This window comes from Bos grunniens, chromosome 14 (assembly GCF_055505025.1).
Source record: "Bos grunniens cultivar Pamir isolate PY7600 chromosome 14, Bosgru_T2T1.0, whole genome shotgun sequence".
Classification (NCBI taxonomy): Eukaryota; Metazoa; Chordata; class Mammalia; order Artiodactyla; family Bovidae; genus Bos; species Bos grunniens.
Window position 1 is genome coordinate 80,569,906 of NC_141178.1, and position 23,568 is coordinate 80,593,473.

General features: G+C 48.2%; 1 protein-coding gene across 49 annotated transcripts in view; it reads right to left on the reverse strand.

Annotated features, from left to right (window-relative positions):
* Positions 1–23,568, reverse strand: part of PTK2 (protein tyrosine kinase 2) — a 192,950-nt gene that overhangs the window by 45,196 nt on the left and 124,186 nt on the right. For 17 of the 49 annotated variants that reach the window (XM_086337508.1, XM_086337504.1, XM_086337493.1 and 14 more), the window contains 3 exons: positions 7,613–7,669; positions 5,146–5,243; positions 2,962–3,046 (listed from right to left, as the gene is read on the reverse strand). In XM_086337508.1, coding sequence (XP_086193634.1) covers positions 2,962–3,046; positions 5,146–5,243; positions 7,613–7,669 — 240 coding nt within the window. Of the gene's footprint in view, positions 1–2,961; positions 3,047–5,145; positions 5,244–6,228; positions 6,250–7,612; positions 7,670–13,440; positions 13,459–14,432; positions 14,517–23,568 lie in introns of all 49 variants that reach the window. The other 32 variants (XM_086337498.1, XM_086337470.1, XM_086337468.1 and 29 more) reach the window with 5 other exon arrangements.

Genomic DNA, 23,568 nt, shown 5'->3' on the forward strand with positions numbered 1-23,568 from the left:
GGCTCTGGCATCCATCGCTGTGGCCGCATCACCTCCCAGCACTATCAGGGCTAAGTAAGCAGTTCCTGGACCACTGTGAGGACTTCCCTGTGGGGAAATGCCAGCATGTGGCTTCCAGGCCTGAACTCCTCTCAGAAAGTCTGACGCCAGATGTGGCCTATGGCCGTCACGTGAGTGTGACTGCTTTGCTGAGCCTAGGATGACCAAGAGGGCCCTGCACAGGTACACATACCTAGATGTGGGGACCTATTTTTAAGCATGTACACATTTCTAACATCAGGTTAAGGAAGTCACCTGCACAGCACGCTAGAATGACTGAGACGCAAGACAACATTCCTGGAACTATAGAACCTCAAACCTGGAAGCAACCTGACAGGCAACCTAGTGCAGTGCAGTGGTCCCTCCAAAGCACCTGGATTTCACAGCCTACTGAAATGAAAAAAATTTTTTTTTAAATTTTGGGGACCAATTCAGGGTTGACTTTTATGCTGCCAAGCAAGGACACGAGCAACAGAGCAGGAGAAACTGTCTCGTCATACCCACTCTAGTACGGAGCCCAGTGTGGACTGCAGCTCAGTGCCGGCTCCATCTGGGGAAGACAGGCCTCTCTGCTTTCACTCTGCACACCACACAGCTGACCCTCCATATCCACAGGGGATGGGTCCCAGGACCCCTGGAGGGGAAGCAAAATCTGAGGACGCTCAAGCGCTTCTGAAAACAGCGGAGTATTTGCATGTAGCCTGTGCACAGCCTCCATGCACTGTGCCTCCTGTAACACCTAATGCAACGTAAACACCGTGTGTACAGGCGCCAGAGCACAGCACAGCCAGGTTTTGCTTTTGGGACTTTCTGGAATTCTTATCAATATTTTCAACCCACAGTTGGTTGAATCTGTGGATGTAAAACTTGTAGATATGGAAGACTGTATATCTTTATCTATATCTATAGATATATGTATATATCTATATCTATATATATATCCTGCCATTGCACCCAAGGACCACACTGGCTCTTCTTGCAGACTGACCACACCCTCACTTAACAGAACTCAAACCCTTAAGGTATTCTCCCCTCAATTTTTCCCACACATCCCCAAAATAGGACCTGTTAGTTTAAACCAGAGAAACAAACAAAAAACACCACACACATCAATACCTGGTGCAAAACCCACAATGTACTGCTGACAGCCACCTCGTCAGCACAGCTCATCACTTCAGTGCAGCGTGATGGCCTGGGACAGACGTTCAGGAACCCGGCACATTTACTCTTATTTTCAATTGACTTACCATCTCTTTCAGTTTTGTGCTACCCTTAACATATAGTTAACAAGCTTTTCTATTTCCTCGGGGTAATCATTAAGAACACTGCACAGAGCAGGGCTAAGAGGAGACGGCGGCCGCCAGGAAACTCTATCCGCGGGACTGAAGCCTGCCAGGCGCAGCAGTCTGACTCACCCAGGGCCAGGAGCGTGGGCCAGGGTGGCTGCTGGCTTCCACAAACCAGAGTCACTGCAACAGTCTTGCTCGCTCCTTTTTGAGTTGTTTGTGGCTCTTCCACACTCTGACGGCAGAGCTGAGCAGCCTCGACAGGGACCACCTGGCCTGCAGAGCCCAGGATATTTGGTACGTGGTGCTTTATAGAAAGAGTTTAATGACCCGATCTAGTCCACGCTGCCACACTTACATGTACAGCCTGTCAAAGCCCTACAGAATTTTAGGTATACTGCCTGTAGCATGTTTCTCTGAAATTTCAGCCTTTCAAAAAGAACAAGGTTAGTTTGACCTGACTACTTACAAAATGCTAAAATTGATTTTTGTAATAATGATTCCAAAGTCTTACAAAAATCACAATACCTACTCGCAAAAATTTTAGAGAAAGGTAAGCAATTTTTAAAAATGTGCAATTTTGAAAATATATAATGCACTTTACCACCAAAGGAAAAGCACATAGGCTGTTAGGTAATGATGGCTGATACACAGTCTATGTTTTCTCAGCCTCGACGCCCTAAAGAAGCACACTAGTTGAGATGGAAGTCATCGCCAGGCCCTCTCTCATACTCCAGTCAAAGATCAAAGAACAGGATCAGGACTTGCTCTGACTTGACTGATGAAGTGACCATCTGGTTTATTCCATGACTTATCACTTATTGGGCTGCTGGGTGGTAAATATTTATTGAAATTCCATGTACATGTGATGAAAGACACCAAGATTCATTCATGCAACCAAAAGCTACAACCACCTTCTGTGAGTTAAGCCCTGTGTTGGCTCTGGGGCTGAGCCGTGAGCAAAACAAACACGGTCCCTGTCCCCACTGGGACTTACAGTCTAGAGGGAGAGAGAGGCATCGTGTATTTAATTATGGACACTTGGGAAGGGAAAGACCAGGCTCCCGTGACAAAGCCTCTGAACGAGAGACCCTTCAACTCTGCTGGTCGGGAGGAACAAGCCCAGTGGAAGCAGGATGAAGGACCCAGCCAGAGGCAGGCGGGAAGGAGCCGACAGGTGCACACAGGCAGGACCAGGGCCTGCTTTCCACAGGGCTGTCCTCAGGAGAGGACCTGACTCTACAGCGGGCCCTCAGGATGGTCTGGGCCCTGCTCCCCACTCATCCTCGGGTTCCATCCTGCAGGGACTGTCTGTCCTGCTCACCATCCAACTCCTGGACCTGCGGGCATCACTACGTCTGCCCAAGCCCAGAGTGGAGATAGTTACGGTACAAAGTGCCAGGGGATGAAGGGGCAGTTAGTCAATCTGCCTTCACACCCCAAATGTGACAGCTGCCCTGGAGAACTCTGTACCCATGAGCCTCAACAAATACAGGTATGAACTGCATGGCAACAGAATAAATGCAGCTGCCTCATAAAAGTCAAAAACATTGTTTTTCTTACTTCTTCAGAGACCGTTTGGATTTCACAGACAGAAAGTCAAAATGGAGTCCCACAGAAATGTCTAGAAACTTACAGGCTTCTTGAAGGAACTTCTCTCTCACACTGTCCGAAGTACAGTTTTTACATGTTTTAATTGCAACTGCCAAAGCTGGATTCTCCTGTGATGGGGACACATGGAACAAGAGGTCTCTATGTTAATCAGTGGGCACGTTTAGGAAAGGCAGTTTATTTTGCAACTCTGTGGATTCTGGATCAGACAGAATCAGAACTATAAAATCTTAACAGTGGGAGGAACACTTAAAATCCCCTGTAGAAAATCCCCAGAAAGCAGACATGCAAGTGAAACGCTGCAGGTGACTCATGTCCCACAAACACCCACCCCCCTCACCCATGGTGCCTCCGGGACTCCTGCAGGGGCTCAGGCTGCACCGGAACAAGGGCCGGCAATCCTGTGCACCACCAGCTGATGTCCCAGCGGAGGATGCAGACAGACACCATGAACAAGACGCTGAGACGTCGCAGAGGTTAGAAGGTAAGCTCCTGGAGAGAGAGCGGAGGGGGGACAAGAGCAAAGACCTGCTGGAGGGGCAGGGGTGGCCCTGTGGCTTCTACCCTGAGTGAGAGCTCCCCGTCCCGGGGCAGGGTCTGGGCAGAGGAGGGCCCTGTTGACCTTGGCCAGGAAGGAACACTCCAGGGAGGTGAGGGGAGGTGTGGATGTGGAGGGCTGGGGGGTAACGGGGGAGAGGATGCCAGGCTGGGCAGGAGAGGGCAAGCTGGGGTCTCTGAAGCTGACCAGAAGCCCAGCTCTGAATGTGACGGGCTTGAGATGTGGTTGGGACAGCGAGTCACACTGGGGAGTGGGCGTCAGCACTGGGTGGGGCAGGGACGGGTCCTGGAGGCAGCCACAGTTCAGACAGTGTTGGAAGCACAGGCTAGACAAACCCCACAGGGAGAAAAGGGTGTGAAGACGGCACCCCCCAGCCCCTCCACACCGAGAGGTCAGGGAGAGGGGCGACACGCCAAGGTGCAGGGGGTGGCGAGAAACCTAGAAAACACGTCACCCTGGGAGCCAAAGAAGCTGAACTTCCTCATCCAAGTTCAAAAGAAAAGCAAGAAATAAGAGGTCACTTCACGCAAATCAATTCAAAAAACACCAGGGAAGATTTTAACTGGAAATGTATGTGTTTATCCTATCCTTGGCTTTGGGTGGTCCCTTCCAGAACCATCTATTTCTCTTATTTCAGGTGCTCTGTTCACCACCCTCAAAAAAAAAAAAAAAACCACCTCATTAGAACAGCAACCTGATTCATAGTATGTATTCAATAAATATTTGTGGAATTAACAAACACTTTGAATATTATTCTTTTAAATGGAAAGGCTCACTTACAAGTCATGGCCAGGGTGTGTCTTTTTTTTTTTTTTTGCATATCTTAAAAGTACCCTCAATTGCATTAATTTGTTTTAGATTTCATGCTAACTGCACACTGTGATTCTAGGACATGCTCTCAAGCAAGAGTGACATAAATGGCCACAAGACTGTAACACAGACTCGGGGGACCGCAGTCCCTCTCCAACCCTGAGGGAGGTGTGCCCATGTGGCAGGACCACCCCGGAGGGAGCAGTCGCCAGGCCCCCAGAGGAGAGGTCTGTCTGCTGAACGCCTGAGCTTGGGGCCTTCTGACAGTCTCCAGTGACACACCACGCTGCTCTGAATTTGAGACGGCAAACTTCTAGGACCAGAACCATGACTTCTACCTCTGTGTGAACCTAAGGCTGACTGATATATTTCAGAAATGATACAAAATGCCCATTTTTACAAGAGAACTGAAAAACAACAAAAACTTTTCTAAGACCATAGATTAGTCACTCCTGTCAATTCACACTCAAATATTGAACATGGTGCTTTCTTAAGACAGTAAAGAAATGCAAAAGAAGCACTGCCCTCTAAAGATGCATGGCTTCAGATGGATGCTAAGCCTGAGATTTCGGGGCAGCATGTGGGCAGAGGGCTATAGAACTGTTACTGATGACAGAGGCTGAATGAAAGATTAGAACGAATAAAAGACAGACCCAGCTCTCAGGAGCTAATTTTGCCAGTTTGGGTTTCTGAACATAGCAAGTGAATTGACGTATATGATAAGCCTTGCAGAGGACAATGGCAAATACCCTGAAGAAGCAGGGCCTCATGAGGATAGACAGGAGCAGGCCATGCAGGAGGCGGCGCAGGCACGGCAGGGAGCCGCCCGACAGGACCTACCGGGCTCGTGTAGGTGCCCTGGTGCACGTCTCCAAACTGGCCCTCTCCGATGCACCGGCCGAGTTCTATTCTTTCTCTCTGAATCTCGTAGTCCCTGGCTGCAAAACACGATCCACACACCAGAAGACACTTCAGTGCAACATTCCCAGTGCAGAAAACATGGGACACATTTCATCACCATCGATGAGTAAGAATTTCACTGGTGGCACATCATTCTATGAAAATGCTTTAAACAGAGTGGAATTCTCTTAAACGAGTATTTTAAAAGGAATTTATGTAACTGTTACGGCACTGCTTAAATTATCAAAATGATGAGTTTTACACAAGGTAGGGTTTTTTTCTCATATTTTTGAATGTCTGATTCAGTTGATTAATTCAATAGTCTGCTAAATAATTGCTCCAACTTTAAGTTTATATATGTTTGATTAATATATACTATTAGTTCAGGTATTAATATATGAAGTCTAAAAAATGGTTATTTAAAGCAATTATTTCACAAGTAACTAAAGTCTGTAGACATGGAAGGAAAAAATTGTGGCATGAATAAGTTTGTTTTTTAAAAGTTTAAGAGTGTTCCACTTCATTATAATCCTATCTATATTATTCACAGAGCTAAACGAGTTTAAAGAGGTAGCTTCTAGGACCAGCTTTAAGTCAGAAAATTTGGGAACGAGGTTGAATGTATCACGTAATAGATTACGAGTATTTTATATTTTTGACAGCATCAGCCTCAAATTAATGTAATCAATTGTCATGATTTATACAAATCCAATTATTTGGAGGCACATGGAAAGAAACTACCCACTGGGGACCTAGGTGATGATTCTAATCCAATGACCTGCTTGGTATTTTGATTTCTTCTAATTTGTCAAATTAGAAATCACATGGAAAATTCAACCCAAATTTTAGATGGTCATTTTCCTCTTTAAAATCACTTTAGCTGGTAGTTCCATTGATTTAACAGCATGAGTAAACCAATGAAAAAGTTTAAAAATAAAAGTTAACTGGAAACTGAGACATCCCGTATCATTCCATGGGTTGCAATTGCAAGCAAATGCAGTTATTTTAAAGGAATCCTGTTACCTTCATCTATTCCATAGCTTTCTGTATAGCAATTAAGAGAGAAAAAAAGTGAAGACCTTGCTTAGAAATAACTAATAGCAATCAGGTTAACAACAACAAACTTGGAGAGTACATTTCAATATTTACTTTGTCAAATATTTTGACTACTAACAGGAGTTAAAAAAGAGGACCAAACATGAGTGACAACACAATATCCTCAAGCTAACGCAATGTGATACGCAACGCTTTGCGTTTCTATCCCACAAACTCCTTATACCATAACCCGTTTTTCTGGGGTTTAGATAAAAGCTATCATGTTGGACATCTACTACTCAACTATGAATAATATACTAATAAAAATTTGGATAGTCTGCAAGAATGTACAAAAGACTAAGTGGCTAACCAAACCTTGAAACCAAAATTTAAACATTTCTCCAAATTGCTACCGTGAGTCACAGTAAACCCATTTAAGTCTCAACTCTTGCCTCCGTTTCAAATCACCAACCCAGGAGCCCTTAGAAAGAAGTTCAGCCCCCCCACCCCCACCTTTTTCCCCGCAGGATACCCACAGGGTTGAGTTGGACTGGGCTATTTCTCTCTATTTTGGTATATCTCAACATGTGTAGGAAATCTATTGAGAACAACTTTCAAAATATTTATATAACAGGGTAAAGCACCTGAAACATTTTACAAACACACAGAGCTTTACTAAAACCAGGATATTAGATGCTGAATTATTAGGCCTTGAAGGCTTAATGAGGACTCCTAGTCAGGCCTCTTTAACAGGTAGGGTTAACTTTTTTTTTTAATTGAGACACGCCCTTGAAATTTCCCAGAGCTGGGACTATATACACCCGACCTGGAGAGCTGGGGCTCCCAGGCTCTCCTCACCAGCATGCCGCATGGCAGAGAAACAGAGGGTGACACTGCCGGGCTGCTGCGGGGCGAGGGGCGGCGAGGAATCCTGCTCTCCCCACACCTCCCACCCCAAGCTGGAAGGACTGGACGCAGGAAGCTCTTTGTAATTGCTTAGTCAAGGGCAATAAGAAATGAAACCTCAGAGGGGAAATGTGATTCATTAAAAGGTGTGCATTCAAAGAACTGTATGTGTGTGTGTGTTTAAATACTAATTTCCTACAGACAGGAAATGCTTTAATCATTAAAGGTTATATATTATCACAGAGCAAGAACATAAGATTACAAAATCCCCATAACTGAACTGACTTACGATAGATATTTGAGTTTCAGGCTTCTGACCTGGCAGTGGGCACGGAAGGCTGCAGAGAGTATTTCTACTATGAACTCAATAAGCTATTAAAACGACAATAAACATCTAAAACATTTAAACACAAGATATTTAAAACTCTGTCAAATCTGAACAGGAGCAAAACCAAAAGCTACTCACTGGAGGGCATGGTGTAAGTGTCCTCTTCATCTATGATCTCGGCATAATCGTCCGTTTCTGTAGGACAGGAAACATGTATGTTGGAAGAGGTTAAATCTCCGACCCCCTGGCCTTGAACTAATTTGAGAAGGCAAAATGATCTGCCTGCATCCCCTGCTATGCTGACATATTCTTACAACACTATGACTCAATTTTTGTGCACACATGAGTCATTTATGGAAATAAAGGTGACATCATGGTCCACCATGTCATAATACACAGACTCGTTCCTCAGAGAGCACACAGACTGACACAGAAAACCCTTGTGGAAAACAGAAGACAGGAAACGACTGTGTGCACGACTCAAACGCACCGAGCAGCTGGGCTGACCGTGAAGCCCGCCTCCCTACACCCAGCACACGTGTAGAGCCCCACCGCCGTCTGCTGGGGCTTCTCCAAGCACAGCTCAGACTTCATTCGCAACCAGACCTCACAGCATATTCTCCATGTTCTTCGGAAAACAAAATGGCATGTGGACGTTTGAGATACCTTACTTTATCTGTTCAGGGTGAAAGCAACCCAGGAATTGCTCTTGTAACTTTTCACTCAGATATTTGAACAGTGTCTATTCATGTCAAAAGGGTAAAAGATGTGTCAAAAATAATAAAATCAGAATAGCATAGAAACCGAGTTCTTCCCTGGTGTAAGTTCCAATGCTTCCACCAATTCCTCTCAGTAATGCAGGAACTTAACGACCCATTTCCATATTAATGGTGGGAAAACTCCTTTTGAGGTAAACACGCACTCACTTGGATAATAATTACACTGGAAAATCACTCGGGTCTTCTATGTTTTTCTCGTACTGCAAAGAGGAAAACCTTGAGTAGCTCTGTGCACAGGGTTTAAGCTGCTGGGCCAGGAGAGGCTCTAAGTTCTAAAGAATTAAAAGTGCTCTCTTCTGTGCTTCCATTATTACTTCATTCAGATATTAAAATTACAGAAACCAAAGACAACAGAGACTATATACTGTTTATAGTCACTAGAACATCAACTATTCTGCATACTGCTATGCTAACAACTGAGATCAAATGTAAAAGTAGTTCGAAGAATTCATTTCTCAATTTGTCATCATCATTAAAAGTAATTCAAGTAACAACAAATTCAACTGGCAGAACATAAAGTCCATAAACAGGCATTCCTTTAGGTATTTGGCAAATGTGACCTATTCCTAAGCCCTGTATGACAGGTGGATAATTTATATTATTCTTATGTGTTTATAAATATTACTACTTTCAGGATTAAAGAAAAAAATTATTTAATCTATCCCACACCTTACATTCCTACATTTCTCTCTCCTATCCTGTTCTCAGTGGATACCAGGAGTGGTGGTGGTTTCTAGGTCCACAGCCTTGCTTTCGGGTAAGGTGGCTGAGCGGAAACTGCGAAATGAAATTTGGGGACAGAGTGTGCCGCCAAGGCTGGGGTGAGGAAGAGGACTAAGTGGGGGACCGTGTCAGGCTAAGGCCACACAGGCGGACCTCAACCGTCCACACTGTCGGCAGTGTGGCGACTTGATCTCCTGCACCCACAGACCACCCCCACGGTCCTCTTTCACATACACCACACACCCACCCCGCTCAGGGGCAACACACATCAGCTGACCCTGAGGAGGCTGGATTCTGCTGCAAAACTGCCCAGAACTCTGGCTGTGCCTCCCCTGCCAGCCGCCCTGTTACCACAGCTGCCCTGGAGTCATCGTCAGCCCCTGCCCTGGGCTCTTGGCTCCACTAAGATGTCAGGGGCCCAGGACTCAGCGGGCTTCCCAGGGCCGCTGGGGCCACTGTCTGCCTGTCCTTTGTTTCCCTAAAGAACAGTGTCTGCCGTCTGCTCAGAGACCCCTCCTGGCCCCCAGCCACTCTCAGTCGCGCTGCCCAACGTGCTCTGCTCAGGGCCTGTCACTACCAGCTCTCTGCTGGTCCTCTGGATCTTGGGAGCGGAGCCCCCGGGCAGCGGGCCCTGCTGCAGCTCATCCACTGTCCTGTTCTCAGCCTGCAAACCAGAGCTGGCACTGGGGAGGCACCGGGCGAGCGCTCACTGAACAGAAACAAGGCGTGCACTCCAGGCACGCAAGGGGGGCTGCGAGCCTGAGGCGGCGGGGCCAGGCCAGGCAGAGCTGCATGCGGGCGCCCACAGCCCTGTCTGTGCTTCAGCGGTGCCCTCATGTGTCCGATGAGAACATGTCTGCCTGCGGGGATTGTCATGAGGATCACAGAGACACACATCAAGCTGCGGTGGGCCCTGAAGACAACGGGTGACTGAGGGCTGTGATCTCCTTGGTGCCCTCTGCTTCTGAGGCCTCCCTGGCAGGAGCCCTCTGGGTGGGGCTGCAGCGGCTCCCAGGACTGCCTCTTTTTATAAAACCCTCGGCAAACAGACAACCTCTGAACTGCTCTCAGGGAGAAAGAAGAAGAAGGCTCATACATCAGGCTGGCACACAAAACTGATTTGGGAAAAAAACAAGCTGCATACACTTTTGTTTACACCATCACAAGAAAGAGTCTGCAGTTTTTGTGTCTTGGTGTGATGTGAATGCTACAAAAAAAAGCTCTGGGGATTATCCAAAACACCCGGGCATCACTCGTGATGAATGTGGGTGTGGATACTGTGACACCAGGTGAACAGGGAGCTCTCGCTGCTGTGTTCTTCTCAGGCTGGTTCTCACGGGGCAGGGCCAACATTGGTGAAGGCACATGCACCTACAAAGGTTTACCGTGACCTTCTACGTAGGGCTTTTCAAGTGAGATACTTGGCGGATTTCCCCAAGAACTCTTGATATGGATTTGGTTCTACTTTCCATTTTTCTTTCCTGGTTTTTAGGATGATGGGCTAGTACGACACTGATATGAGAGGTACTTTTTCATACTCAACGGTCCCTGAACAACTGGAGTCCACTCTGATGAAACCATCTGGCCCCCAAATACGGTAGGAGGAAAACATAAGGGAAAAGGAGGCAGGTTGAAAGATCTCGGCACAAATGAAGGGAAGAGCTGAGTGTGCTCCACTTAATCATGGTGGCCACGGCTAACGGAGACCTGGGCACCTGCCAGACACCATCACAAACAATACACGCACCATTGCTTAACCTCGGGAAAATCGTACATGGTGGGTCCTGCTCTCATCATCCTGTTTCCCAGGCTGGAATCTGAGGCCCCCAGAGGCCCTGGAGGGGCCCTGTAGGAGGGCGCCCGGGCCACTGCGTTCCAAGCTCTGCTGTTTGTCACCTTCCGCATTTCTGGGGGCTTCGTCTTGTGAGACCAGACCCCCTCCGTCTTGAGACCTCAGCGTGCTCCCCTAAGTGTGCTTGGGGACTTCACCCCCAATGTGGGTCCAGCTTTTGTTCCAGGGCTGTGCCCAGGTAGGCTTTTGTGGATCTGTGTACTTGGGAGACAATTTCAGACCATGAGTTGAATATTTCAAAATGAACACTCTGAAAAATGGAGGCCTCTGAAACCATGGGTAACACTGTAATCTGAAAGGTTTTTCAGACCATGAGTTGAATATTTCAAAATAAATACTTTGAAAAATGGTGACCTCTGAAACCCTGGATAACACTGTAATTTACAGTGTTTGTTTTCATAGTATGTGGTAAAATAAAAATGATGGGAAGACATGTTAAAAGGACAGAAACTGACAACTGAAATGAGGAAAGAAAAGTATCAAGTTCTCATTCTCAAAGATGGTGAGCGAGACCTAGTAAAGTCGCTCCAGAAACCTGGACACGCACACGGGTTCTGCTCTGTCACCCAAAGGCCTGATGCATCTTGGAGGCCCTGGGAAGGGCCAGTCTGGAGCAGGAGGGACGGGGCAGCGGACACTTGGATGTAAATATCAGAACTGGACCAGGATCTGCAGCCCACCAACCTCCTGGGTGCCCTCAGTCCCCTGGTGGGGAAGGGGGCGGGCGGTGTGAGTCTGTCCCCACTTACACCGCCAGGCCTGTTGCCCTCAGGGGGCCTGAGGACGCACCGCCCCCAGAGCAGCGCATGCAGGGGGACGCCACTGCCCAGCAGTGCAGTGCGACTGAGCGATCACAGCTCCTCACACCACCTGGACAGGCGAACCTGCGGTCAGCCTTGGAGGCTGCACGGACAGCAGGCGGAGGGGGTGGGGGCCAGGGGGAGGAGGGCCTTCAGGAAGCCAGGAAGGGTGCTGCTTTGCTCTGTGACGTTAACCAGTGCTGTGACCTGCACCAGGGTCGGCACACTTTTTCTGTACAAGGTCAGAGAGTAGGTATTTTAGACTTGCTGCTCACAGTCTCCACTGCAACCACTTAACTCTGCCGCTTAAATTGCAGGGGTGAGCAGACTGGTCATGACCGAAGGTATGACTGTGTTTCGATGAAACTTACTGATGGACACGGAAATCTGAATTTCACATAGTTTTGATGCCACATTCTTTGATTTTCCTCTCAACCATTTAAAAATACATAATAAAAAAATACATAATAATCCTTTTTAGCTCAAGGAGCAATACAAAAACAGGGGTGGGCTATAATTGGACTTTGGGCCTTAGTTTGTGGATCCCTGCCTTAGACTCAGGGATTAAACCCTTAGGGCTCAGCAGACTCACCTGTAAAATGAGGATAATACTCACCCTGATTCATAGTACTGGGAAATCCAAATGTGGGGAAAGTGCACCAAAAAGTTTTCTTTAGATAAACAACGTGGTAATAACCACTTGCTTGTACTCATCTGTTTAAATTTGTATGTTTTCACAGTAATCCTCAAACCACCACCGAGGCCTCTACACATGAAGCCTCCAGGGGGCAAGTGCTTTGCTACAGGTCACCCAGCTGGTGAGCTGGCGAGGCTGGAGCCTGGGCCCTGCCGCCCATCCAGAAGCCCTGGACAGTCAGTCTCTCACCCCTCTGCTCACCAGTGAAGACAACACCTAGCTACACTCGGAATCCCTGCTGGGGGACTCGGCAGTCACACAGATAAAGGGCAGACACACAGGGAACCCTCCACGGAGGAGCTTCCAGCCAGCCACCACCAAGCAATTAGCCGGGACACAGAGCGCAGAGCTTCCGGCTGCAAGGCCCGGGAGGCTGACACCCTCCCCGTCACACGTAGCTCAGACCTTTCGCTGCAAGCACTTTGCCCATAAGGATCACGTCACCAACCCAACAGACAGGAGCACAGACGGAAGCTTCAGTCAAAGCATTTTTCTCATTGAATAGTGAGGAAAAGTGTAATCCCCCTTAATTTTAGTTTATAAAATCTCACTCCTTATTATAAAAGAGTACAAAGCTTCATGCAGGCAGCACACAAGGGAAATGAAAACAAGACACTGCACGTGACTCTTAACTTTCTAGTTTATGGAGTGGTGTCCTCGACTGCCTGAAAAAACAACCGCTACAGACAGTTCCGCAGCTGCTTCAGTCTCTGTGACTCTTAGAAATACTTTTCCTCCTGTCCTTCCTGCCACGCCACTCCCAACTATACACACGAATGTGGCAAAGTGTGTGACCCTCTCCCATTTACTGAGGAATCACACAGTTTTGACAATTTCCCTTTACCTTTAGTTCTAATAATGAGATCCCTAAAATTCTCTATGAACATGCACAACTCAAGTTTACCAGTGAGACGTGGTAAAGAAGCCGACGGTGACCCTTCTTCGGTTGAAGCCCTGAGCAACTCTAAAGAGATCACCGGTTCACACCATCACTGGTTTCACACATGCTCTGTTGGATCTAAGCCACATTTTGCCTTTCATTAAAAACTGAGTGGTATTTATATCCATAAATAATCATCTCACATTAGTAACACAAACGTGAAAATAAATATTACCGTCCCCACTAATTTCATCTGTGGATCCGGGTGGCATGCAAAGAAAGGGAGAGGAAGGGAAAGGGGAGGGGAGGAGAGAGAGGAAGGGAGGGGGAGAGAAGGGAAAACACTATTAAAATGACAAGCAAATCAAAGTGTAAGGAAAACACAAAAACCACCCCCACCCCAGTCTAATTCAAAAGGTAAAAGAAAGACTGCAGGATGGAGGAGTCAGCATGTTTACTTGACTTGAGGGCATTAGTGCAAGTGTGAAGCCTCCTCACATTACCCCAGGAAAACAGCAGTTTAGGTGCATTTCTGCCGCATTAAGCAAAGCTAATTTGATTGCTTCTCACCATTAAATGTTAAAGACAAGTCTACTATCCTCAAAGAACGTGCATCCTCTTGGACAGAAATGGGAACCGCGGGTCATTAGTGTGTGCGCAGGGAACAGCCCTCAGAAGGCCTCCGCAGGGAGCCCCGGGGCTCCGGCCGCTCCTCCTGGGGCTCTGCCGATGCACTTCCACTCACATCTACACAGCGTCTGCAGAAGAACCGTCCAGGTTGCTACACCCTCACCATCTCCCTCTCCTAGATAACGCTTCCGGGGCCCTGGCTGCCCGTCCTCTGCAGCATCCCTGAATATCTGCCCACGAAGCAGGCAAGGAGACCCCGGGGCTCACTGGGACCATCCTCCTCCATCACTCACATGCTGTGTTAGGACACCCACGAGGCAAAGGTGTGGTACCTGCCGGCCCCTTTGGGAAAACACTGAGATCACACAGGAAGAGACTCCTCTCCCTGTCATGCATTTAAACACCAGCGAACAGGCAGAGTCTTCTATCAGGACGGCCCACAGACAGTCACCTTGAACCCCAGCCCACAGCCCCTGCCGGGCAGCACTACACTGACCCCGGGGCAGGCACCATCTATAAGCATCATTAGGCTGCCGCCTGGCCGCTGTGATCAGCTGTGGTTAAGAGGAGAGCCTGTGCAAAAGCTGAGTGCAGTACCCGCAGAAGAAGGTTCGTGGGCACAGAAGACCAAGGGGAGGAAGCGCCTAGCCTTCTTAACCTTAGGTTGGCAGTGACTGACTCCTTATACAGAGGCAGGAGGAGGGAAGAGAAAAACAGAAACACATTATTTCAATACCAGAGAAAACTTATGTTACATTGTAAGGCATAGCTATAAAGACAAGTACAAAGTTGCAATGCTTTTATGTGACTACTGGTACACTTGATTTCTTAATATAATTGACTTGAGAGACATTAATATTTTAAAATGCAGTTTTCCCTCTTAGGAAAGAGTAGCACTAGATACTGAAACTATAAGCAAGACATGAAGAGGTTGGCCAGATCCACAAAGCCAGCGGAGCGAGCAAAGGTATAGTGCCTTTACGAAGAATAAAGCTGACACACGACGGCACAAGCAACAGAGACCGATGGACACAGGCTCTCGTGAGCAGCTAACGTTCAACTGCAAAGAGAACAGTGCAGAGAACTAGCAGCTCTTGATTTGTAAAAGAGCTTTATCAGCACTTTCCCCCAAACCATCAGCAAAGACACAGACCTTAAGTGTACACCTCAAATAAACTGCTTTCACATAAAAAACTGGAGCCAGGGTATCTGAACACAAGGCTCCGAAGCCCTCCGTCTACCAGCATCCGCTCCTCATTCACTGTCATTCATGTACTGAAAACTCTCTTGAAAGTCAACTCTCTATCAGGCACTTGCTGGATGAAGGAGACACATGCCAGCCCTCCTGGAGCTGGAGACGTGACAACTGCGATGCGGTGAGGGCAACAGCGGACACGTGGCAGTGGGGTCAGTACAAGGGCGGCCCCACCCTCTGATATGCATGGGCGACACCACGTGACGGAGAAGCCGCAGCTCCACAGGCTCCCGTCAACAAAGGTGAGGACTCCAGGGGCAGGCCCGGGGAGGGCAGGGTCAGGATGAGGATGGCGGCAGCTTGCTGCCATCAGTCCACGTTAGGAGCGGAAATGAGAAGAATGGAAACAATTTGGTCACATTTCCGCAGGGTGTGTTGTGATCTCAACAACCTGAGTCCTTGAGATCTGCCCACCTGCCTCCCTCAGCCCATACCCAACTCCCTGACCAAACTCCTCTCAACCTTAACGACCAGAGTACAGGAAATTCAGGAATACAGGGGCCAGAGAGCGACCTGCTCAGCACAGCGTCACAGAACTGCAATCGGCCAGACTCAGGGCGTGGGGCGCGGTGTGAGGGACGTGATTTCCTCCACAGATACATACAGACAGTGCACAGAGACTGGAGGGGTACACAGCCAAGCTCATCCAGCACCGCCTGTCTGACCCCCAACTGGACACCACCAAGAGTGACAAGGCCTTAAAACTAAGGAATCGCAACACGGAATGACAGTTGGCATTAAGGAATTACTGTTAGCTTTCTTACAGTATAATAAAACTGCTTTTAAAAAGTCTTCATCTTCTAGAAACACTTACAGATGACTATGCCTTAGAGGTGCTTTAAGACAATCAGAGGCGGTGGTTTAGTCTCTAAGTCTTGTCCGACTCTGCGAGTCCATGGACTATAGTCTGTCAGGCTCCTCTGTCCACGGGACTCTCCAGGCAAGAATATTGGAGTAGGTTGCCATTTCCTTCTCCAGGGGATCTTCCCAACCCAGGGATCGAATCCAGGTCTCCTGCGTTGCAGGCAGACTCTTTACCAACTGAGCTATGAGGGAAGACAATCAATGAGGAATAAGAGGGTGGAGGCAGGGATGAAGTGACTGGATTTTAGTTACTGAATCTGGGTGATGAGTATCTGGAGATTCACTACCTAGTTCTACTCTCTCTACTTCTGTATTATATTTGGAAATTCCCAGGATAAAGAGTTAAGAAGCTAAAAATTCAAAAGCACAACAATATCCATTCATTCACATGATCCCTTGCATGTAAAAATATCATATACATTTTATCTTATATCATGCAGTTTGATTTTTAATAAACCCCACAATTATTATGCATCCATGACACATGACTAGAAAGCAATGAGGTCAAATTCCGGAATTTATATTTTAAAAGTTTCAAGCCTTCCTTTAAAATTTTTCTCTATGAATGAAAAAAAGAAAAAACAACCAATCCCCAAAATTGGGTCTTTGGACAATATCTGTTTTTATATTTAATACGATGATACTTGGGCTTCTTGTATTAATAATAATAAATTTTAAGATTATCAAAGTTTATTCATTCAGTTCAGTTCAGTCGCTTAGTCGGGTCTGATTCTTTGCAACCCCATGGATTGCAGCAGGCCAGGATTCCCTGTCCATCACCAACTCCCGGAGCTTGCTCAAACTCACGTCCATTGCATCGGTGATGCCATCCATCCATCTCATCCTCTGTTGTCCCCTTCTCCTCCTGCCTTCAATCTTTCCCAGCATCAGGATCTCTTCCAATGAGTCGGTTCTTCACCATCAGGTGGCCAAAGCATTGGAGTTTCAGCTTCAGCATCAGTCCTTCCAATGAATATTCAGGACCAATCTCCTTTAGGATGGACTGGTTGGCTCTCCTTGCAGTCCGAGGGATTCTCACAAGTCTTCTCGGACACTACAGTTCAAAAGCATCAATTCTTTGGCGCTCAGCTTTCTTTATAGTCCAACTTTCACATCCATACATGACTACTGGAAAAACCATAGCCTTGACTAGACGGACCTTTGTTGGTGAAGTAATGTCTCTGTTTTTTAATATGCTACTTAGGTTGGTCACAGCTTTTCTTCCAAGGCTGCAGTCACCATATGTAGTGATTTTGGAGCCCCCCGAAATAAAGTCTGTCACTGTTTCAATTGTTTCCCCATCTATTTGCCATGAGGTGATGGGACTGGATGCCATGATCTTAGTTTTCCGAATATTGAGTTTTAATGCAACTTTTCACTCTCCTCTTTCACTATCATCAACAGGCTCTTTTGTTCTTTGCTTTCTGCCATAAGGGTGGTGTCATCTGGGTATCTGAGGTTATTGATATTTCTCCTGGCAATCTTGATTCCAGCTTGTGCTTCATCCAGCCTGGCATCTCGCATGATGTACTCTGCATATAAGTTAAATAAGCAGGGTGACAATATACAGGCTTGACATACTCCTTTCCCGATTTGGAAGCTGTCTGTTATTCCATGTCCAGTTCTAACTGTTGCTTCTTGACCTGCATACAGATTTCTCAGGAGCAAGGAGAATAAGATGGCTCATCAGCCAAATATTCCCAAACCCTGGCCACCATGAGGGACGCTTTCCTACAGGCCAGAGCTTGGAACATACAGGTCAGAGTGCTCTTGAGGAAGCAGCAGCACACAGCCCCTCACTGAGTGGGGCCAACAAGGAGCAGCAGGGCACACTCTACTCTGGAAACTCCGTCCACAGGGCCTGAGGACAGATCTGTGGCCTGGAAGTTTACCCGAGTAAATATCCTCTGTAAATTTCTGTTGCACTCATGATTGCTCCGATCTCATTCGGATTCTTTTTCATCTGAAAGTGTCCCCGCTGGGGGTCCTGTATGTGTCTGCCCATCTCCAGCCTGCAGCTGAGGAGCAGGAAACCAGCCTGGCTCTGGGTGCTTCTTCAGGGCATTAGCCTACAACACACGCTGTGGGTAGTTCAGAACCCATGGGACTCCTGTAGAAGCCAGAGAGGAGAGGGCTGCAATCAGGCAGCAGCCTCAAATCTCAAGAGAGGCAAAGGGAGTCCAAACGCTGTAACAATAGTGCGAGGAGGGAGAGTCCAGATGCTGTAACAATGGTGCAAGGAGAGGTCCTGGGAGGAAGAAGACAGCACAGGGGGTGGGGGGTGGGGGCAAAGGTATTCTGCCGATCACGACTTCCTCATTCAGGTACAACACGATCAATCACCCTGCCCCCACCCAGCCAGAGACCTCTAAACGTCTCTCCTAACCCCACACTGACCGCAGGACTCTAGTTATGACTGTCGGAATCAGAAGCATTTCCAGTAAGACAAGTACTGTGAATAAGTCAAACCCCCAATACTTACCACATGAGTGGGTGAATGAAAGTCGCTCAGTCATGTCCGACTCTGTGACCCCATGGACTTCTGTCCGTGGAAGTCTCCAGGACAGAATACTGGAGTGGGTAGCCATTCCCTTCTCCAGGGGATCTTCCCAACCCAGGGATTGAACCCAGGTCTCCCTCACTGCAGGCGGATTCTTTACCAGGTAAGCCACCAGTGCACATAAAAACCATCAGTTGCATTAGTTTGATTAAATTATGTCATAAGACACATAATTTACAAAAATTAGCCTCACAGGTAATAGGCCAGCAACCTCCAACTTTTTTGGCAACAAGAACTAGATTTAAGGGAGACGGTATTTCTATGACTCAAAGGGAGGGGGTGACTCAGGCGGTCATTTGAGTGAAGGGGGGCAGAAGGTGAAGCCTGGCTCCCTTGCCTGCGGCTCACCTTTTCCTGGTTCCTAACAAGCTGAGGACCCAAGGACCAGGACTGGTCCGCAGTCCGGGGGCTTGGGGACCCCTGTACTAGGCGACAGTACTCTAAATTAGGGCACTTAAACAATTCCTGAAAGCTTTCACTTAAAATCAAGCTTTCAGTATAGATGGAGACTACCTTCTAAATCAGTTACCAAAAGTGAAACTAGGCTGTAAACCAGATGAAAAAAACTCATTCAAACTTGAAGGTAGGGCAGATATTTGGATTCCAACAGAACAGTCAGAAATGAGTCAACACTATGCTATTGCTATTCCTGATAAATGGAAGAAGAACCACCCTGAAATCGGACTCAGACTCTTCCAGGAAAATACTCCTCCCTTCTCACACCGACACCTCCTGCCTTCCAACATCTCGGTGTGATGTGATGAGAAGACAGTGGGTTTCAGAGCCCAGATCTGGGTTTCCACCAGACTCTCTGCTTTGGCTAGCTACGTGAGCCACACCTCACCACCCTAGCTCACCTGTGAAGTGGGAAAAGGAGGAAGACTGTCCTGAGGCTTAAACAAGACAATGCTTGTGAGTGTGCATAATCTCTGAGCCTCACTCATAGGTAAGTAACTACTTGTATTTACAAAGCAGTGGCAGCGCAATGAATGAATTGCAGGCTTAGTGCTTCAGAGACAGTGAGAAAAAAGGAGAAAAAAACGCAATTATTAAAGATAGCATCACTGACTCAATGGACATGAATTTGAACAAACTCTGGGAGACGGTGGAGGGCAGGGAAGCCAGGCGTGCTGCAGTTCATGGGGTCGCAAAGAGTCAGACATGACTTAGCGGCTGAACACCAACCCACATACCACCTAATATTTTACAGAACTTCACAAACTACTTCTACATATATTAAGTAGCTGCTTTAGAATTTGTAACGAAGCAGCTTAATGCAAATGACATTTATTTTGTCAACTTTTAGTTTAGGATAATTTTTAGTCACTATGTGTAATTTTAAATAGCTAGAATGATGCTGCAAGGTTAACAACTAAACCAGAAGAATCGGTTACAAAGCAAAAAAATTTTTTTTTTTAATTTATAATAAACATCCCATTGCAAAGTATCACTACAGAGTGATACATGTGTTCACCACCAAGGGCTCAGCAGAGACAATCAAACCAAACATTTCTAACAAAAGGAAAAGGTCATGGCCTTGGTTGTGGTGACAGACACAGAAGAGAGAACACGGTCTTCTGATCTCCAGCCCCGTTACCACAACCCAGACATGTGACAGGAGCCACGGGCACAGTGAAGTGGTTGTCACAGACATCAGCATTTCTGTTACACTTAAGGTCCCACTGCTTCACTAGAGGCCTGGTTATTTAAAACAGACAAGCAGAACCTTGAAACACAAAAACCAACCGAAAACCAAAGTTTCTGCTTTTGGAATATTTAAAATTCAGCTTCATTCAGTGAACAAAGCACCGGCATTCCGGGGAATCTTCATCCACACAAACGTTGCTCAACCCCCCCACCTACTCCAGGTGCCCCTCTGACACACACAGACCCCTTAGGACAAGCGAAGGCCTTTCCATGTACTGCTAACTGCGCTCCAGAAGAAACACGGTTCCTAAAATCATACACATAGGCTAGAAAAGTTGACTCTAGGCCCTCCGAGAAGGTGCCCAGGGAAATGCTCTATTCTGGGGGCTATTTCTATAAACCAGCTCATCTCACGCTTACATTAGAGTGAAACTCTAGATCTCAGAGACAAGACTGCATATACTGGACATGGACTGTAAACTGGCTCATCTCACACTTACATTAGAGCGAAACTCTAGATCTCAGAGACGAGACTGCATATACTGGACATGGACTGTAAACTGGCTCATCTCAAACTAACGTTAGAAACTCCAGCTCTCAGAAACAAGACTGCGTATATTCAACATGGACTGAAACTGGACCCTACTGAGGATGGTCTGAAACTCTACTTCCTCACAAAGAGATACGCAGGAGGGCCTGGAACCCGTGATCATGAGCTGGGGACTGTTTGCTGACATCCAGACTTCAGCCTTCCCACTGGCTGGCCTCTGGACCCCTTGCCCCAAACTGCCTAGGGGTGCATGCAGAAGGGTTCATCATGACCAGCACTTGGGGAGTCTGTGAGCCCAGCAGCTCTCGAGGCCACTACCCACTCTGAGGGTCCCTGCCTTTCTCCCTGTCCCCCCACCAAAGTGCAGTCCTCCAAGCCCTAGCACCAATCTCCGCACCTTGCTCAGGCAGCCGATTCACCTAAAAACAATCCCTGAGCACTCTGTCCTAGACAGGAATGACAAATAGAACATGTCTTTGTCTATGATGGAGTTGTGGTCTAGGGGATAAGGTTTCTAAGCTCGTATCTATTTAAAGATTATCCACAATAGTGGCATGTATGGCAGGCGAGACAACTCTGAGGAAGGAGGGTCCTGGAGTAGGCAGGGAGGGCTTCAGGAGGGGGTGGCATTTGAAGCCAGCCTTAAAGACTAGGGAAGAGCTTCTCAGTTGTGACTGTATAAAAAATAGAGGAATCAGGCAGTCCCACTTTCTCCATCTTCCCAGCTGATTCTTCATCTGTACTTGGGGTCATCTCCCTTAAATTATTACTGAAAGGCAACATAACCTAGAGGGCAATAACGACCTGAGTTCAGTCCTTGCTCCATCGTTTTCAAGCTGTGTGACACTGAACAAGCCCTCTCTGTCTTTCCTCCTGTCTGTGAAATGGGGAGACGATAAAGACCTGGGCGGTCGTCACAAGGATTAACAAGGTAATGTCTAATGCTATGCACAGCACCTTGAGTGCCTAATAAGGAGAGAGCTGTCACCTCTCTGCTGGGTGTGCCCTTGCTTGCCCTGCCCCGGCCTCTCAGCTGTCTGGCTGGTGCTGAGTTTGCCAAGCTCCCACTGCAGGGCCTGGCGCTCACTGTCCCAGTGTCCGCAGGCCCCAAGTCTCACTGTATTCAGTCAACTGCTCAGAGGGACGTCCCTGGACCCCTACCCTCACTCTGCATCTGCCTGCTTGATTTCCATCCAGCGTCTCCGTCTCCTGCACAGAACATCAGGTCCACACAGGAGCAAGCTGGCTCCGTCCACCAGTGCACCCCAGCATCTGGAACAAGGCCTAGCACAGAGCAGGCACTGAGCAGCACCTGATGATGGACTTTCTAAGACTGGACTAATAGCCACCTTGCAGGGTTTGCTGGGGTGGGACAGGATAGACTATGACAGAAAAGCAGGTCATGACTGCTGGCCACAGTCAGGCTGAGCCTCAGCCACCACCACACCATCCTGGAGACAGATCGGCTTGTGGCGTGGGGAACCGGCGTGGCGCTCCACTGAGTCTGCGGGTGGCTGAGGTTAACCACAGCACACCCGCGTGGTTTCCAGGCTACCAGATAAAAAAGAATCTTGAGGTTTGGCAGAAGTCCTGGTCATCTAGGTGTCACCTTAACAGCTTAAGAGCTAAGTGCAAGGCGCAGCTCTTGGCCAGCCATACTGCTGGGATGGCGTGTTCAAGAGTCTTTGCACGCTGTGAGTCCAACTCCATGGAAGGGAGCAAGTCATGAGCGGGGTGACGGAGGAGTGACAGGAATCTAAGAGGTACGTCCAGTCACTAAATATTCATGGGACATGGAACGTTCTTTGTGGCCTGTGAATGAAGGTTTGGTGGTTCCGTGAACCACCAAAGTGGTGGCCACGTGTGGAACAGCATCACTGACTCTGAAGAATGGAAAGATTTTGACGTGTGATGATGAAAAGGCTGTGCTGGCCGGTGGAGCAGTCTGAGCAGAACTACAGGGGGAAGGAGGTGAACAGAGGGGCCAGACGCTCGACAGAACTGTGTGAAGACCTGTATGGAGGACGGGGGCGGGCTGCGCAGAGACGCTGGGAAGCCTCGGGGCCGAGCTGAGCAAAGATTCTGCCAAGGGAATCGCCTACCTACATTCAATAAAGGGGGGAGTACCCGGAGAGCTGCTGTAGAGAAGGGGCTGCAGCGTGAACTCCAGTCCAGGGTGCCTGGGGAGGACAGTGAAGGCGGATCAGGACGGGGGTGCTGGGAGAGGTGACACCCACAAGTGTCTTAACGGGCAGCTGTGGAAAAACGCTGAGGACATTAGGAAATGGAAGAAATGAGACCCGAAGCTTCCGTGAGGCCTGTCGTGTGATGAGCTTGGCAGGGTGTGTCAGCTCAGCATCGCACAGAGCGCCTGCAGAGCACAGGGGCGCCCAGGTCGGTGAGGACCACCGGTGCCTCCCAGCTGGCCGCCCAGGCTCGCTTCCAGTCCAGCGGGGGAGGGCTGGAGCACTTAGGAATGACTCAGCGCTGGCTGGATAGCTCCTCTTCTGTGGAGCACGGTACAAAACACCCTCTGATGCTGACAAGTTCTCCGCCACCAGGCCACTCGGGTGGGCGGTGGCATCTCTCTCCAACTAGATCACAACCCCGAAGGGCCTGCTCCCTGCCTGCCAAATCTCCTGTGCCACCACAGACTGGAGATGCCAAGCTACTCAGCCCCCGTGCGTCACCCTGGGCTGAAGGGAGGCTGCCGGCGTCCGGCACCGCCCGGCAGCACAAGCTCCGGCACTAAACAAGCCTCTCCCCACATCAGGAAGGGGTTGACTCCTGAGCCGCAGGGCTCCCCCTACACACCTGCCTCACGAGGTTCCTCACTAGAGGACCTCTGCTAAGCACA